Source organism: Diceros bicornis, chromosome 21, assembly GCF_020826845.1.
Source record: "Diceros bicornis minor isolate mBicDic1 chromosome 21, mDicBic1.mat.cur, whole genome shotgun sequence".
In the NCBI taxonomy this organism is placed as follows: Eukaryota; Metazoa; Chordata; class Mammalia; order Perissodactyla; family Rhinocerotidae; genus Diceros; species Diceros bicornis.
Genome location: NC_080760.1, coordinates 36227795 through 36244918, shown reverse-complemented (window position 1 = coordinate 36244918; position 17124 = coordinate 36227795). Strand labels below are relative to the sequence as shown.

The window sequence follows — 17124 nt, the reverse complement described above, 5'->3', positions numbered from 1 at the left end:
TCTGGAAATTCTACGCTCAAATCTTCTCTGCATCATTCATATCTCAGTTCAAATGCTGTCTCCTCAAAGAGGCCTTTGTTAACCACACAATGTAAAATAACCCCCACACACAATTTAAAATAATCTTCAGTGAATTTAAAGCACATAACTTTATTTTCATAGCTCACATCCCTACATTGTGAATTTATTTGTTTGCTTATTTATATCTGTCTGCCATCTTCCTCCTCTCCCTGCCTTTAAGAATATAAGCACCATGAAATTAAGGACATTATCATATCCGTTATGTACTATAATTTACTAAAGTACTATACCTGACCATAAAAAACCCTCAATAAATATTTGTTGAATGAATAAATTAGTTTTATAGTCTACTTGATCTATTGTAATTGTGACCACAACCTCTCTCTTTCAAGATTTTAATGTCCTTGAGGACAGGAAAAATATTGGGTGTATCCGTAGAGGAGATACTCTATCTGAGTATATAAAAGAAACATCTGCTGACATGGCCATTCTACCCTGTCTTAGTTTGCTGAACTCAATAGCTTTTAAAGATTAGCATCTTCTCAAGCCCTATCAGGCATCAGTAAGTTGCTTCTACCCAGACTTTTATAGCCTCTCATTTAGGGTTGGATCCAATTGTTACAGTTCTTTACCCAAGTCCCCTGACAAGCAGCCATAATAATAGCTTGGGATAACTTTTTGACACACAAAATGAATTAAAAATTGATCTATTAGCCTTACTTGAGTCCCATCTGCACCAATCTTGTCCAGCGCTCCAACAGTGCTAGACAGAAAGTTAATGATCTTATTGAAATTTTCATCTCCAATGCTCCAGGATCCATCCACCATAAACACTAGGTCTGCCTTGGCAGCTTTACATACTAAAGACAAAGAATGAATTTTGAATCAGAGACAAGGGGAAAACATAGCAGTTATTAAACCAACAAAGCAAATGCTGATTTCCCTCCGGTAACTAGAGCTCTTTCCCAAAGGAAAGGTATAAATCATATTCCAAGCTCTTGTTCACTATGCTTCCTGACCATCATTTCTCTGCTATGCTCAAGGTTCCTATTGGTGACTCAGAAGCTTCTATTGAACATGTGGAACAGAGAAAAAAAAAATCCACCAGGGCCGGCCCCGTGGCTTAGCGGTTAAGTGCGCGCGCTCCGCTGCTGGTGGCCCGGGTTCGGACCCCGGGCTCGCAGCTACGCACCGCCTCTCCAGCCATGCTGAGGCCACGTCCCACATACAGCAACTAGAAGAATGTGCAGCTATGACATACAACTATCTACTGGGGCTTTGGGGGAAAAATAAGTAAAAAAAAAAAAAAAAAAAAGAATCCACCAATCTCAGCCACAAAGAATAGAAACGAGAGAATAGAAAAATGTGAAACTAAAGTGATTTAGAGACAGAAACTTCAGCAAACACTCTGTAGTGCCTACTGATTAGAAGGAAGTCCAAGCTATCACTCTGAGCACTCTGTCCTCTGCTTATTGAGTTAGTAACTTCAGAGAGACTCAACTTCAGAAGGAAGACATGTGACACAATGTTCTCTTCCCCTTCGTTAGTGTCGATCATTGTGGTTGACTCTGTTTTATGATGAAACAAACAATTTACTCTTCAATAATCTGAATCTTTTAATCTCAGACCAGTTGCACACAAATATTCTGTGTGCTAATGTGCCTTGCTCCTTTATTTAGGGAAAAAAACTCAATTGCTTTTTATCTTAAGTGCAACTTTATTCTCTTAAAGCTATTTATAGTGTAAAATAAACATCTCCAAGTGAGGTAATACTCCAGGGACAATAAGGATCCGGTGAGGTTGTTCTCATGAGTGTGGTGATTATTAAAATTTTACAAATTTATGGTTTGAATTTAAAGCTGAAAAGAATCTCAAGATCTGCTCACTATAAGCTTATAAAAGAAAACCTGGTCCTTTGTTTCCAAGTAAAGATGAAATCAAGATTAGGTTTCACCTTTGAAGTGAGAGCAAAATCTATTTGAAAATATACTCAAAATGAAAATTTTACTTAAAAAATCAAAGAAAAAAAGAAAATACAGCAAAACACATGAAGGAATTACCTCTGGGATATGAAATTGTGTTTTTAATTTTCTTCTTTGTACTCTTTTCTACTTCTTCATGTTTGTTTAATAAATATTCAGTGTGATATTAATAATAAAAATTTACAGGATTTTTAAATTAAATACACCCAGGAGAAACAGAACCTAAAGTGAATAACACATTCCAATTGCAAAAGTCCCACTGTCTAAAACCATCATGATGAAAACTTTAGGACCAATAGTTCTACTTTGTCAATCCTTACTCTCACAGACTCTTCGAAATTGCATGTCTTCCATGAGAATTCATGAATGTTTACTGAATGATATCCATGCTCAGCTATAGATAAAAATATTCTGACCTCAGAGAGTTCTGTAATATCTGTATCAGAAATGTCTAATTAGGAAATTCATCAATTAGGATTCTGTTTTCAGTTTCAATAGTGAAAATAATTATGGATATTAAGACTAGAAAAGGCTAGATACGAAGATGGAAGAAGAAAGAGTCTGCCTTCCCGATAGAGTAAATAGTATTAAAAGATGCAGGACAGCAAAAGACATGTATGGGAAACCCTGAGTTGTATAATTTTGCTGTTACCTAACATAGTCTGGGAAATGATGCCACAAAGTAGGTTGATCACTGAAGAATTTGCATGCTGCTAGGAGGATGTTGAGCTTTAGTAGAGTTTCTCATTGCCTCTTTGTTTCCTTGACCCTTACACTCTCCAGCATCTGACCCCACTGACTTTAAGCTTCTGTAAGGCAAGAACAACTTATTTTTTATTGTATCCCTGATATGTAACAGGGACTTTAATATGCACGATGAATGAAAGAACTCTTCCAATATAACTTTCCAACTACACATTCTACCTTTATCCTCTCCTTCCTCTAGTCCGTCCTCCTCATCCCACCAAGGTTATGTTTCTCAAACATAGATTTCCTTGGGTCACCCTCTCTTCATAAGACTTCTCATGGCACACTGTTTACTATAGGATAAAGCCCAAACTCCTTATTCTGGCACACAAACCACTTCATAACTCTGTCTTCACCCCTTTCTCTGTGCCACACTAAAGCACTTACAGTTCCTCCAAATACAATTTGTACTTAGATCAGTCCATGACTTTGAGTGCTATTCTTCCCATTATTTACCTGCAAAACTCTTTCTTCAAAATGTAGATCAAATTCCTCCTCATCCTTTATAATTAATTAACCTGCAGCAGCATTAACTGTTCTCAATTCTGGATTACCATAGTATAATCTCAATTTTCTAACTCATATCCTTGACTGGTAATTATCTAGGCAAGCACCTATTTCTACTGCAATAATGAGAAGCAAAGAGCAGCAATCATATATTATTATTGCATTCCAAATGCCCAGCATAAGAGCTTTGAGAATGAATAGTAGGGTTAATAAATGTTCATTAATAGAATGAAAAAAGATTAACAATCACTTCTGTGTTGGGAAGTTATTTAGAAAGTTACCTTAACAACTCAGGTAAGAGGTGAGGAAGAACTCTTGTGATGAAGATAGAAAGAAACAACTGGGAGAGGCATTTCAGAGGTAAGCTGGAAAACTATTACCCTTGTCTACAGAATTATAAACCAGATTCTCACTCACAAATTATGTAACTTTTCTTCCTTGGTAAACACTTACTACTCTGATATTTGCAATGAAATAAATATGAAGCAATTCTGTTAGAAAATCTACTCTGTGTGTATAGAATCTATATGGATATTTTTTTCTCTTTTTTATTGAATATATTTGACATATGACATTGTGTAATTTAAAGTGTACAACATGTTAATTTGATATATTTATATATTGTTATATGGTTGTCATTGTAGTGATAGTTAGCACCTCTATCACATTACATAATTATAGCACAATATTGCTGTCTTTATTCATTACACTGTGCATTAGATCTCTATGTCTTATTTACCATTCATTGCAAGTTTGTACCCTATCAGGGTTTGATAAGCATTTGTATTAAAGAGAAAATACCTTTTAGTAATATCTTGGTTTTTAAATGAACAAACAAACAAACAAAACCAACAGAAATCCTAAACCTAGAATCACAGCATTGTTGTATTATTATTTTACCTTCTTTTGCTGGTGGAATAGTAGGAGGAAAAGTAGGTGGTTGAGTAGGCAGTGATTCTGTAAAGGAGAAGGAAAAAGAACATCAATTATCCATCTCATCTCTGGTGAAGAAAGGGAGGTCATGGAGTAATAATTCTTCAGGGACATCAATGATTTTGACAATTGTCTTCTTTGAGACTTTAGGGAATTTAGTGAATACTGTAAATCAGCCACAGCCTATGAAAACTGGCTCCATCCATCCCCTCCACCTCAGACTAAAGGCTTGAAATGTCATTTTGCCACAATTCATTTTACCCAGCAGGAATCATTGCAATCAAACTGTCAACTACAAAGTAGTTCTAATGCTGATTTAGGGCAGGAATCCTGCCGACCTATTTCAGATTGGTCTGTGGCTGCTTTCACACATAGAATAAACTTCATTTCCATTCTGCCTAACTAAGCATTGACCATCAATCCTTCTTCAATAGCACTTTCCTCCTTCTCACCCGGCATCCCCCGAACATGGTCCCCTGTGGAATCTGATTCACTGTCTATTCTGCTCAGACTGTATCTGCAACACTTTCAGTTCTGAAGACCAAATGGCACAACATTGGGAGAATACAGTGTGTCCAGATCAGTTCAACCTGGTGATGAGGGATGAGAAGCCTGTGTGATATATGAGGTGTGAGGTTTGCTTAAAGGACCTGGGGATAGCTACATCACAGTGGTGACTATCATACCAGTTCATGTGGCAAAGCACCAGGAAGTTAGAGCATCATTAGGTAAACATTCTAAATTTTAATTTTTTACATATTCTTTTCTAATTCATATTTGACACTAAAAATTTAAGAAAAACTTAGAAAATTATTTCTGTTATTCCAGTTTAATATGGAAAAGGGAAAACTCTTGATTAATCATAGCCATTCACAGAGGGGAATGTTCAGCCTCTGGAGACAGTAAGCACCAAATAGCTGGAAGGACTTTTCAGGCAGACTGATTACTTTCAGGAATGTTGTAAAAGGAATTCCTTCACTAGCAGGAAGCTTGGAGGAGATGAATTTTAAGGTCTCTCCCAATTCTAAGAGCCAATAAAATAAAATTATTTGAATAAAATGATTCAACTTTTAAAAGAATAAAATAACTGCATATTACTGATATGGAAAAATACTTGAGATTAACTATTATGTGAAATGAAGGAAGTTATAGAATACCATGGTATGATTCTATTCGTGAAAATAAAAAATAAAAAAAATCTATGATTCTATTTGTGAGAATAAAAAATAAAAAAATCTATCTGATACATATGATATATATTGATATATCTGTATATATAGATATAGACATACAGATATATAGATAGACATTAGATAGATAGATAGATAGATAGAGAGATAGATAGATAGATATCTGATAGATACATGTCAGGTACAATCTCTTGAAGGAAACCAAACTGGTACAGATGGGTATGTCTGGAAAGGGAGAACGTGGAAAGAGGGAGGTTGACAAGGTACTTTATATCCTCTGTTGCATTATTATGGGTATATATCACTTTTATCCTTTAAAGGCAATCTTTTGAAGCTAAAAAGTTTCAAAAGTAAAATATTTTGATAAATCTTAATACTAAAACTAGATTGCAGAACTTTCTTGAAAGCACCACAAAGTGTTTCTAAAGCCAGATTGACTTATCTGGAAATCTCTGGAAGCAGTGGATCATCTTTTTAATTGTGCATCTTCTCTAAGTGGAAAATTAAATTCAGTCAATAAATCAAGAACCAAATCAATGAGAGCCTACGGCAGACAGATCAACATGTTTAGGCAGAACATCCGGCCAAAGAATCTCTTGGGTCTGAAAAACCACAATGAACTGGTGACCCATGTTTATATTCTCTATGTGGCATACAGATGGTCCCTGTCTTCAAGTATGTGAGGGGCTGTCACATAGGAGAGGGAGAAGTCTTAAGCTGTATTGCTTTAAAAGTTTGAACTAGAGCCAGTGGGGGGAAGCTACAAGAAGATAGATGTCCTCAACATAAGGAAAACATTTACATCCAACAAAGCCATCCAAATAAACCCTGGGTTGGTAGTAACAGTTGTGGGGTTAAGGTTAGGGGAAGTTGAAGTAGACCAGGGGTCCCAAACTCAAATATTTTTAGAGGTCAGGCAAGTAATGAGTCTGAGCAAAGAACTAGCCTAAACATTAAGGACTAGCAAACTTGAGAGCACATACACCGTCTAAAAGAGACGGCAGTTACTTGGTTTCAGCAGATTGGCATGAGGACATGCGTGCCATGTGTTAGGTTGTTTGAACTTTCAAAAAATACTTTAAAACAACAACAAAAGAAGCATGGCACAGAGAAAATGTGTCTGACTTTGAGAGCTAACCCCATGGCCATCAGTTTGTGATTTCCAAGAAGACTGTAATGGTGATGACAAAATACTTGTTCAGTAAGATACAGGTGAACAGTTCCTCAGCTGGGTTCTCTTGGATCTTTACCACCACCACAGGAGGTAAGAGAGTAGGTATTTAATTTTACTGATGAGCAAAAGGAAGCTCAGAGATGTTGAATTTCCCAAGGCCACAATGCTAGGAAGGGCTCCTCAAGCCTGTTTTTCTCTAAATCTTATGCACTATCAGGCCTCTAATAACTTCAAAATTACATGCTCCTCTACATGTAAAACAGAATTCTAATCAGCAATAAAAAGAAACAAACTACTGATACATTCTACAACATAAACAAACCTGAAAAACACATGCTAAGTGAAAGATGCCAGATGCAAAAGACTGCCTATTACGTATTTCTATTTCTATGAAATGTTCCAGAAAAGGCAAATGTATAAGAAAAGAAAGTAAAGTGCCTAGGGCTGAAGATGGGACATGAGATTGACTATGAATGGGCATGAAAGATCTCTTTTGGATGATGGAAATGTTCTAAAATTGGACTGTAGTGATGGCTGCACAATTCTTTAAATGTACTAAAAATCATTGAATTGTACACTGAAAATGAGTGAAGTTTATGGTATATAAATTATACCACAAAAATACATGTGTAATATAAAATGTTGACTATTTCAGTGTTATGAAATAAAATCTTTGTATTAGACCATTATCTTACACGGTACACAAAAATTAACTCGAAATGGATTAAAGCTATTCGGGGTCTTTTGTTGTTCCATATAAATTTTAGGATTCTTTGTTCTATTTCTGTGAAAATGTTGTTGGAACTTTGATAGGGATTGCATTGAATCTATAGATGGCTTTAGGAAGTATGGACATCTTAACTATGTTAATTCTTCCAATCCAAGAGCACGGAATATCTTTCCATTTCTTTGTGTCTTCTTCAATTTCTTTGCAAAGTGAAATAAGTCAGAGGGAGAAGGTCAAATACCACATGATTTCCTTCATTAAGTAGTAGATAATAACAACAATAAACAAACACATAGGGACAGAGATTGGATTGGTGGTTACCAGAGGGGAAGGGGGGAGGGAGGAGGGTGAAAGGGATAATTCGGTACATGTGTGTGGTGATGGGTTGTAATTAGTATTTTGGTGGTGAATATGATGTAATCTATGCAGAAATAGAAGTACAATGATGTACACCTGAAATTTTTACAATGTCATAAACCAATGTTACTGCAATAAACAAAAAATTAAAAAAAAAAAAAAAGAAATGGATTAAAGACTTGAATGCAAGACCTGAAACCATGAAACTTCTATAAGAAAACATAGGCAGTACGCTCTTCAACATCAGTCTTAGCAACATCTTCTCAAACACCACGTCTGACCGGGCAAGAGAAACAACAGAAAAAATAAACAAATGGGACTACATCAAACTGAAAAGCTCTGCACAGTGAAGGAAACCATCAACAAAATGAAAAGACAACCTAACAATTGCCAAAATATATAAAGAACTCATACACCTCAACAACAAAAAAACTAACAACCCAATTAAAAAATGGGCAAGGGATCTGAACAGACATTTCTCCAAAGAAGATATACAGATGGCCAACAGGCACACGAAAAAATGTTCGACATCATTAACTATCAGGGAAATGCGAATCAAAACTACAAAGAGACATCACCTCACTCCCATCAGAATGGCTATAATTAACAGGAGCCGAAACCATAAGTGTTAGAGAGGATGTGGAAAGAAGGGAACTCTCATACACTGCTGGTGGGAGTGCAAACTGGTGCAGCCACTATGGAAAACAGTATGGAGATTTCTCAAAAAATTAAGAGTAGAACTACCGTACAATCCAACTATTCCACTACTGGGTATTTATCCCAAGAACATGAAAACATGGATGTGTAAAGATACATGCACTCCTTGTTCATTGCAGCATTATTCACAAAAGCCAAGACTTGGAAGCAACCTAAGTGCCCATCAAGGAATGAATAGATAAAGAAGATGTGGTATATATACACAATGGAATACTACTTAGCCATCACAAACGATGAAATCCGGCCATTTGTGACAACACGAAGGGACCTTGAGGGTATTATGCTAAGCGAAATAAGTCAGAGAGAGAAAGTCAAATACCATGTGATCTCACTCATAAGTAGAAGATAAAAACAACAAACAATCACGTAGAGACAGAGATTGGATTGGTGGTTACCAGAGGGGAAGTGGGGAGGGAGGAAGACAAAAGGGGTGATTAGGCACATGTATGTGGTGATGGATTGTAACTGTAATCTTTAGGTGGTGAACATGATGTATTCTATACAGAAATCAAAATATAATGATGTACACCTGAAATTTATATAATGTTATAAGCCACTGTTACCGCAATAAAAAAATAAAAAATTTAAAAATTAAAAATGTCATATATAAAAAATTTAAAAAAGAAAGAAAAAAATTAGATGATTCCATTTATTATACTTTCACTTTCTGTTTTGGAAGCTCACACATTGATGATGATTTCTTTCTGCATGTGCCATATCAACTGAAAGATCTATAAACAAACAGAAGAACTTTCTAAATGTCAGATACATGATAGAGGGGCTACCAAGAAAGCCCATTGTCCACTACCTATTAAGACACAAATCCTCAGGGATTTTGAGTTTAAGTTCAAGATACTGAGTTAAGCACACAAATGTTCCCCAGAATTCATTATAATTCAAACCATTTTAATGTTTGTGGCCTTTAGGTCAGGAATCTTTGATTAAAAGCCATTCCAAGAAGTTGACACCCTCCTTGCTCTTTTGAACATGTAAAAAGTGCTTTGTTTTAATTTTGTACTTTGCCTCTCCCTTCAGTGCATCAGATCTGCAGCCAACTCGGAAAGATTGCAAGAGACCCTTAAGTAGGCAATAACTCTAGGGTCAGCCAGTTGGAACATCTTGGCTCCATTCCCACCCTCATGGCTGTGGTAATATGCCATTGTTTTAATGTCAGAACCTAGTCCTTAAACTTCATTTCACATTCCACAAAGCACAAATGTTCCTTATGGATATAGATCACAATATAGATCATTGTTTCAAGCACTATGCCATCATATGGTCTTATAGTCTCTTATGAAACATATGGAGAAGGGGAAAAAACCATACAGGTGATGTCAGTGGGCCACATGCAGTGAATTCTGAGACTGGATAAGAAGACTTGTTTTACAGATATTCCTGGGCAGCAATAGCTAATATTTTTCTAAAGGGAATAAGGTTTTTGAACCAAAACAGGATGGCTAAAATACTGTTTGTTCATGGAGATGGAGATCAGAAAAGAACACACCAGACTTACGTGTGTTTTCCATTATGCTCACACTGGGTCCCTCAATCTCCTGGAGCTTTGTGTAAACACTGATTTTATATTCTGAATCAGGCTGAAGTCCATAGAAGCAATGCCTGGTTGTCCCTCCACCCACAATGGCTTCTTGCTTTTTTGTATCTATAATAAAAACAAAACAAAACAAAACATATACATATGAAATTTTTAGAAACAGCCATCAGTAGACGATTTGCTTTTAAAATGCTTAATATGCATGTCCTAATCAGATAATTCCAGAGTGAATTATACTGGTTTGAGGTATTGTATCTTTTTCTAAAAAATTAATATAGCCAATCATTTTTTTATAATTGAAAATCATACTTCAAATGTTCAAAAATGTTACTTACTATTAAAAGACTCCTGAGATCAGCCCTCCAATGAATGGAGAATTATTAATTTATATAATTATATGTACAAGTCTTAATTGATCTTTTGAACAGGTGTGGAGGAGAGTATATTTACTTTTCAATAATTAGAATTCCCCTTTATTCAACACGATTCTCCAGAAAGAAGTCAACTGATTACAAATTAACATAAAAAGATACATTCTTTTGGCCCCCATACAACTTATTACCATGCAACAGGATGCCCTTCTTGGCAGAGGTCTAAAGGTATAGGTATAGAGTTAGAAATTGTAGGGTTCTAGAAAGTCCTTATGCCTGTGGGCCAAGAGGTGGGCTTCCAGGGTCTCAGAAGCTTCATCCATGGGTCCAGCCTGCCTAATTTCCTAGCTCTCAGGCTTGACTCTTAACTGACACCCATGATTTCTTTCAGTTGCAAAAGAGACTCCTAGGGAGCTCAGAGGAGGCTCTCCAAACTCTCTGGGTCCACTCTGAAAATCCTTTCCTATTCTTTTAAAATCATAATGTGAGGAAACAGGACGTGGAGCTTAACTGCTTACGGCCATACATGCTATAGAACACAGTCTACTGAGTCCTGGTTCCAAGGTTCTTTTTGTTCTACCGTGGAGACGTGCCATATATAGCCATTTCCACATAGCACCTTTGCTGCCTTGTCTCCACTATGGCAGAGGCACATAGAACTTAGCAGGCCTGATTAGCTGTTGGCTTCTTTCTTCATTCCCACATCCACAGCAACATTGCTTTGCCATTCTGGAGGAACTAGTCCTGGCCCTTGGGTCTGGAGTCTGGGGAAGCTGAATTAATTCTATTCATCATTTCCTGAGGATTTACCATGTGCCAGGTTCTGTGCTCGGTATTTAATTATAACAACAACAACAAAGATAATAATAGCCAACACTTAATGAGCAGTTACCATGTGCCAGGCACTAGTCTAAGGATTTTATATGTATTAACCCATTTGATCCTTATAATATTTATAATTATAAAGACAAGAAACTGAAGGACATAAAAGTTAGTAACTTAACCAAGTCCTCACACTAAGTAGAAGAAATGAAATTTAAATTCAGAACTCTAACCCCCAGTCTCAGAGGATGTTGCTTTAATTTCCATTCATATATCATAACACAATATAAGTTAACTATATGGTTTTCCAACATGAAGCACTTTGAGAGCTGCTGGGTACATACGAAATTAGCAAACACAATAACTTGTGGAGATCAGATGCGGATCCCTTACGGCCCAGGGATTCATCACTCCATTGGCCATGGCTGCCTTCCTTGGTGGCTTTAATTACTAAAGAGTTTCAAACGGGTTTTCTTCATAGGCATAGAGTGTTTATTTTTTTTACCATACGGATAATTGGTTAAAAGGAAGAATGGCTGCTACTATTAAAAGAACAATTACGCAAATTTCCCTCTAGATTGATCTTCATCTGATTCATAAGTTGCATTCATCTAGTCAAAGCCTTATACAGTTTTATTTCTAGGAATTTAAAAACCAGTGTTAAAAAATTGCATTGATTAAATACATTACACATATTACTTAGTGGTTAAAAAGAACTCTTTCAAAATGTTATTTGCAGTTTATTAAACATAAACAAAATGTGGAAAACATAAAAACAGACCAGTTGCTTTTTTAAGTGTGAAATCAAAACTGTTAGTGATTTTTGTCTATTTTTATATAATAGCTATTAAACTTCAATCTATATTTTAATATATAGGAATACAACATATATTTTACAATATACATATGCCAGAACAAATATGACATGTCATTTAAAAGTTTGCCAATGAACAAATCCTGATTTTTAAAAATATAAACAAATTAAAGCCATTTGTTAAATGGAATTTGCAATTTATTTTTATAATTGTGAATATTAAAGAGTTTCAAAAGTGAACTTTATAATATAATCTTTATTAATATATTGGTTCAGAATGAATTAAGGTCTACCTCAATAATTTCTTTATCACATATTTTACAAAGTGATGAAATAAAAAATTTGTTAAGATGTTTCTGAGATTATATATATTGCTGTGAAAGGAGTTTGATAGCAAGGAAATGTTAGTAAACCCTGTGCTCTTCTTTGCTGAGTCCACGTTCAGTCTGCAGTTCCCAGGCTCAGAACCCCATAATAGCTGCTTCTTTCTAACTCTTAACCACAACTTTGGAGCCTGCTGCAAGTTTCTGTGAGCCACCTGTAATACAAACATTTCCTAAATGCTATTGGATCATATTTACCTCTTCACAAAGGCTTCCAGGCACTCCCCAGGAATCAACTCTAGAAATGTGCTTTCTGTCATCTCCTATTTCTCATGGTTATCTACGCACTTTACAGATCCTAGACCTATAGAATATAAATGGGTTTTACTCCTAAAACAAAACAAAAAAACCTACAAACCATAGGAAAACTGGAAGAGGCACTGTAAAATTAATGGGAAACAGTATTGGTTTGATTCCCAATACTAACAAAGAAGGGTTACACGAATGGGGGGTGTATCCATGTTGCTTTTGGCATGTGTGATTCAGATCTAATGGTTTTGCCTTAAAGGAAAACATTTAAACTGATCAAATGATGACTAATTTCCTCAACCCTTTGTGCCAAAAGTAGAGAGTTAACTTATTTTTTTGAAACAGGGGAAAAAATTCTGTCTTGTGCATTCATTCTTATGAAGCAAGGCTAAATACATTCTCTGGGTTATCATCATGCTGATAAAGATGCCATCAATGTGACTCAACAAAATGTCCTACGAGTAGTTACTGAGACCCACAAGCAAAGAATAGCCAGGATCCAGGATACTCTGCTGAAATTTTATGATATAAATACTTCCATTCCCCAGGTCTCTCAAATACCCTGACCCTCAGTCATGATGTCACTGCTTCAAAAAGTTTAATCTTGAAAATACGTTTTGTTTCATATGATCTTTTAGTTTTTGGACCTGGTGTCTGGTAAGGTAGGCTCTCCACTGTGCTGCAATTCTCTCTCTTTATTAATGGATGATACTGCAAAATTGACATTTCAACACCTAAATATAAAAGACAAGTTGAACATCCTCTGAAATCTTTTAAAGGAGGCAACAAAGAAATTCACCGAGTTATGGGGATTAGGGAGGGAATACAGTACTTGGCCCCATGTGCTGTAAAAATACATGAACTTGAAGGGAAATGCTATACTTAACCTCAGGTGCCAAGTCAACTAAAAACAGCTGGAGAGAGACAGAAATCTAGAGCATCCACAGAACTAACAGAGGCTCTCATAGGGTTCCAAGTTACCCAAGACCAACCAAGTGTCTCTGATTTTGGTTGGTCCTACAATTAACCAAAAGCCTACAATTTATTTTGGCAAGTGGATGACTGACTCAAGAGCAGATCTTATTTCAGCCTCTCCTGAGAGGACCTTATCCTTCTGGTAATCTTTCCTTTTTTTAATTCTTGGCTATAAAAAATGTCATAATATTTACACGCATAGAGGACATCTGTTGTTTTTGCCTGTCTTGTATCTAATCTCTGTTTATTTGAATCTGTTCTTCCCCACTCTTGGTCTTTATGATTTGGGAAGGATTGAATAACAAGCCCCTGCCCTCATCCAGATACAGGGGCGGGAGGCAATCAGGACCGACCAGTTTGTTTCGTGCCCTTGAACTCAACGACAGATTTAATGGCATGTGACCCAAACCAGGCCAATATGACTCAGTTTCTGGGCTTTTGTTGGAATTATTGAGAAAGAGAAGCTCTCTTTTCACTAAGACTGTTAAGCTGGAAGCTAGGAGGATGTAATTCTGGATTTAACTGGGGCCAACTCACAGAATCTGGCAGAGAGGCAGAGGACAGCAGAGCAGAAGGATGGATCAAGACTTAATCTCGGCACTGTTTGACCACCTAGATCCAGATGTGCCTGAAGCCAAATACTTTTGAACTTTTAAGAATATTAGCCAATAATTTGACCCTTTTGCTTAAGTCTCTTTTATCTGCATTTCTGCCACTTACAAACTAATGTTGAATGACACAGCCTGGCTACTTTATTCACGAAAACTCTGGAAATTTGTAGCTACTACCTCAGGTAAAAGCCTCAAAAGAAGTAATTTTAGAGAAACTGAAGCCCTGGGAAGAAAGTTGACCAGCAGTTATGGTTAGAACAGAGACTTCTCCACTAACCTCATCTCAGAATAAAAGTACACATGACCAGACCATAGGGAATATACATACATAAAGAACTGGAAAAAATTACCAGTCAAACAGTAGGAATTTGGCAGAGGCATTCAGAAATAGGTCACCCTTGGATAAAGCTTTTCTTTTCTCCATCACATGGAGGAGTTGGGTCTCAGTTCTCTCTAGTGTCTCCTCTGGGGTGGAAGGACTGAAATTTCTGCAGAGGCAGCATATGTACCAATGGGAGATATTACAGAGTTAAAATAGTGGGGACTCTAGGACTCAACTGCCCTTGGGAGAATGGGCATCACACCACAAGTCCTTCAAAGGCAGTGATCAGGATGACGATCGCATTTCTCTGTAAGATAAAGAAACTCAACCTAATCCTTCCCCACTCCAAAGCAGAACGACTATTCCTTGACCTAAACTGTATAAGTTAAAATATTTAACTTATTATTAAACATATTCCCTACTGCTATCCCCACACTCACTCCCCATCCCAACACTCCTTTTTGAGGCTGTCAATTAGAACCTGTTGCTGTCCAGTTGGTTAAGAATATTCAGTTAGACAATTGAGTGAATGAAATGTAGGCTAATTGGGCTCATAAATCTCTCAGCTACAAATGTTGATGAAAAAATAAATGGAACAACACTTCTGTTCATTCTTGTTTAATTGAGATGACTGAGGCTCAGTTGAAGAGGTTTTTGGCAGCCTGAAAATAATACTGAGGGAGTACAAGTTAATTTAAGTTGAAGATAAGAAGGAAATGTGGATTCCTTTTTTTCTAGCGAAGATCTTGGCTTCAGAAAGAGCTTATCGAGGTTTTAGATTACCAGACCAATGTTATCACACACATCAATCACATCCTCTGGTAAGAATCCCAAGGTTACTTTGAAAATATGCTAAACTAAAAGCATTTGATAAAAAATAATTATGGATGTCACTAATTCCACTGATACAGCCAGTTTTGATACATCTTTATGTCAATCTATCTAACTATAATTTTTATGAAAGACAGCCAACATCCACAGGAGGCTATGTCTCTTCATGTTAACTTTTTAAATGACATAAAAAAATAAAAATATTGCGGGGTATTTTGGAAGTGTGATTTTTTATGCTCCGGTTTTTTTTTTATAGCTTAACAAATACTGTTAAATGTCAACCCTTCTATATTAAAGCGTGACTTAGCTAGTTGTATAAAGACATATGAAAAATAACTTCTCAAGATTTTATAGTTGCTTCTCAAATAGCTGCATATCTGTCATCTGCTTCCGCTTAAGCATCTCATAAATCGTATTAATACAACCACAAAATCCACGTGACTTGTCCTGACTTTCCTTTACTCAATGTTTATTCCATATTAAAGCCACTCCCATATGTTTAGCCAATGTCCAGCTAAAGGGATGATTACAGGCAGGGAATCAAGGAATTAGTGGCTTAGCATGTCTGCTGAGACGATGCCTTGGCTGTTGGCAGAAATCTCTTCTCGTGTTGCTCATATTCTATTCTCCTATTTTCAGCATATTTCCAAGTGCTCTCAGCACTCTGCTAAACTGTGCTTTTCACTTTCTGGATTGGATCAAAAGTGGGATTTCTGCATTTTGAATATGGTTATAGCCAGGGATTAAGACTAAACCCAGTCTTATCCAGACCTGAAAAATTAGCTCCTTCTGCTTTTGAAAATGGGGAAACTATGATCATTTGTCCAGAAAGAAAAATTTTTAACCATTTTATTAGTAAGTTAGCAAGATAAAAGAAGAATCATTTGGGATTCTCTAGTGTATCCTATAATTCCCCCCAAAATAACAAGACATATCTTTTCTACTGATAATACAAATGCGATTAAATCATTTGATCTCATCTTCTGAATATTATCCATGCTGATAATGTGAAAAGAGGATCAACAGTTCCTAGAAACTCACTTTTTGGGAATCAGCCTTTTGTTGATGTTCTTGACACTTTTAATGAAAATAAGCAGACATTCGTAGTGTTTCACCTTTGAAACAAAGTCCTGAATTATAGATGTACTTGAGAACTGTAATGCTGAAGAACCAACTATCCCCCAAATTAAAAAGAATCACTAAGAAAAACATTAAAGTCAAACCTAGATCCCCATGGAGTAAATGCCGAAAGCATGGCACCATATAATTTCAGTATATGTTAGTCCTGGCTACTCGGTTCCTACTACCGGTAGCAGCTAACATTTCTTGGTGCTTAATGTGTGCAAAGCACTATTGTAAGCGCTTTACATGGATTTATCTCAGCTTAATCCCCACAGAATGCCACAAGATCAACACCATGGTTCTACCCATTAACAGATGAGAAAATGGCAGTTTGGGGAGGTTAAATAATTGACTTAACCAGCCACTCTAACTCCATGTCCTGCATGACCCGTAACGCAATATTGCCTCCTCAAGAAGAAGGCTCTTGTGTAATGTTTCTTGTGTGTGGTCCACAGTGGCTTGCACAGAACTTAGTACTGAGTGCTTGACAAAAACATAGTGATGGATGGCACTTACCCTGGAGGGATTCTATAACTACCCTGTAGGCAGTGGCATGACGCTGCACCTGCCACCGAGCACACAAGCTGGTCATTTGAATCTGCTCTGCTTGAAGATTGGTCACACCCAAAAACACTATAATAAAAAAGAAACACAACTACGTCACACTGCACACAATGCCACAAATGTCCTCAAGTCTGAAATTAACACAATAAAATT

At 36.5% G+C, this 17124-nt stretch overlaps 1 protein-coding gene across 5 annotated transcripts in view; it reads right to left on the bottom strand.

Annotated features, from left to right (window-relative positions):
* Positions 1 to 17124, bottom strand: part of COL14A1 (collagen type XIV alpha 1 chain) — a 212804-nt gene that overhangs the window by 88313 nt on the left and 107367 nt on the right. For 3 of the 5 annotated variants that reach the window (XM_058564860.1, XM_058564862.1, XM_058564863.1), the window contains exons 23-26: positions 16924 to 17040; positions 9860 to 10015; positions 4158 to 4214; positions 742 to 881 (exon numbers count right to left, since the gene is read on the bottom strand). In XM_058564860.1, coding sequence (XP_058420843.1) covers positions 742 to 881; positions 4158 to 4214; positions 9860 to 10015; positions 16924 to 17040 — 470 coding nt within the window. The remainder of the gene's footprint in view (positions 1 to 741; positions 882 to 4157; positions 4215 to 9859; positions 10016 to 16923; positions 17041 to 17124) is intronic. The other 2 variants (XM_058564861.1, XM_058564864.1) reach the window with 1 other exon arrangement.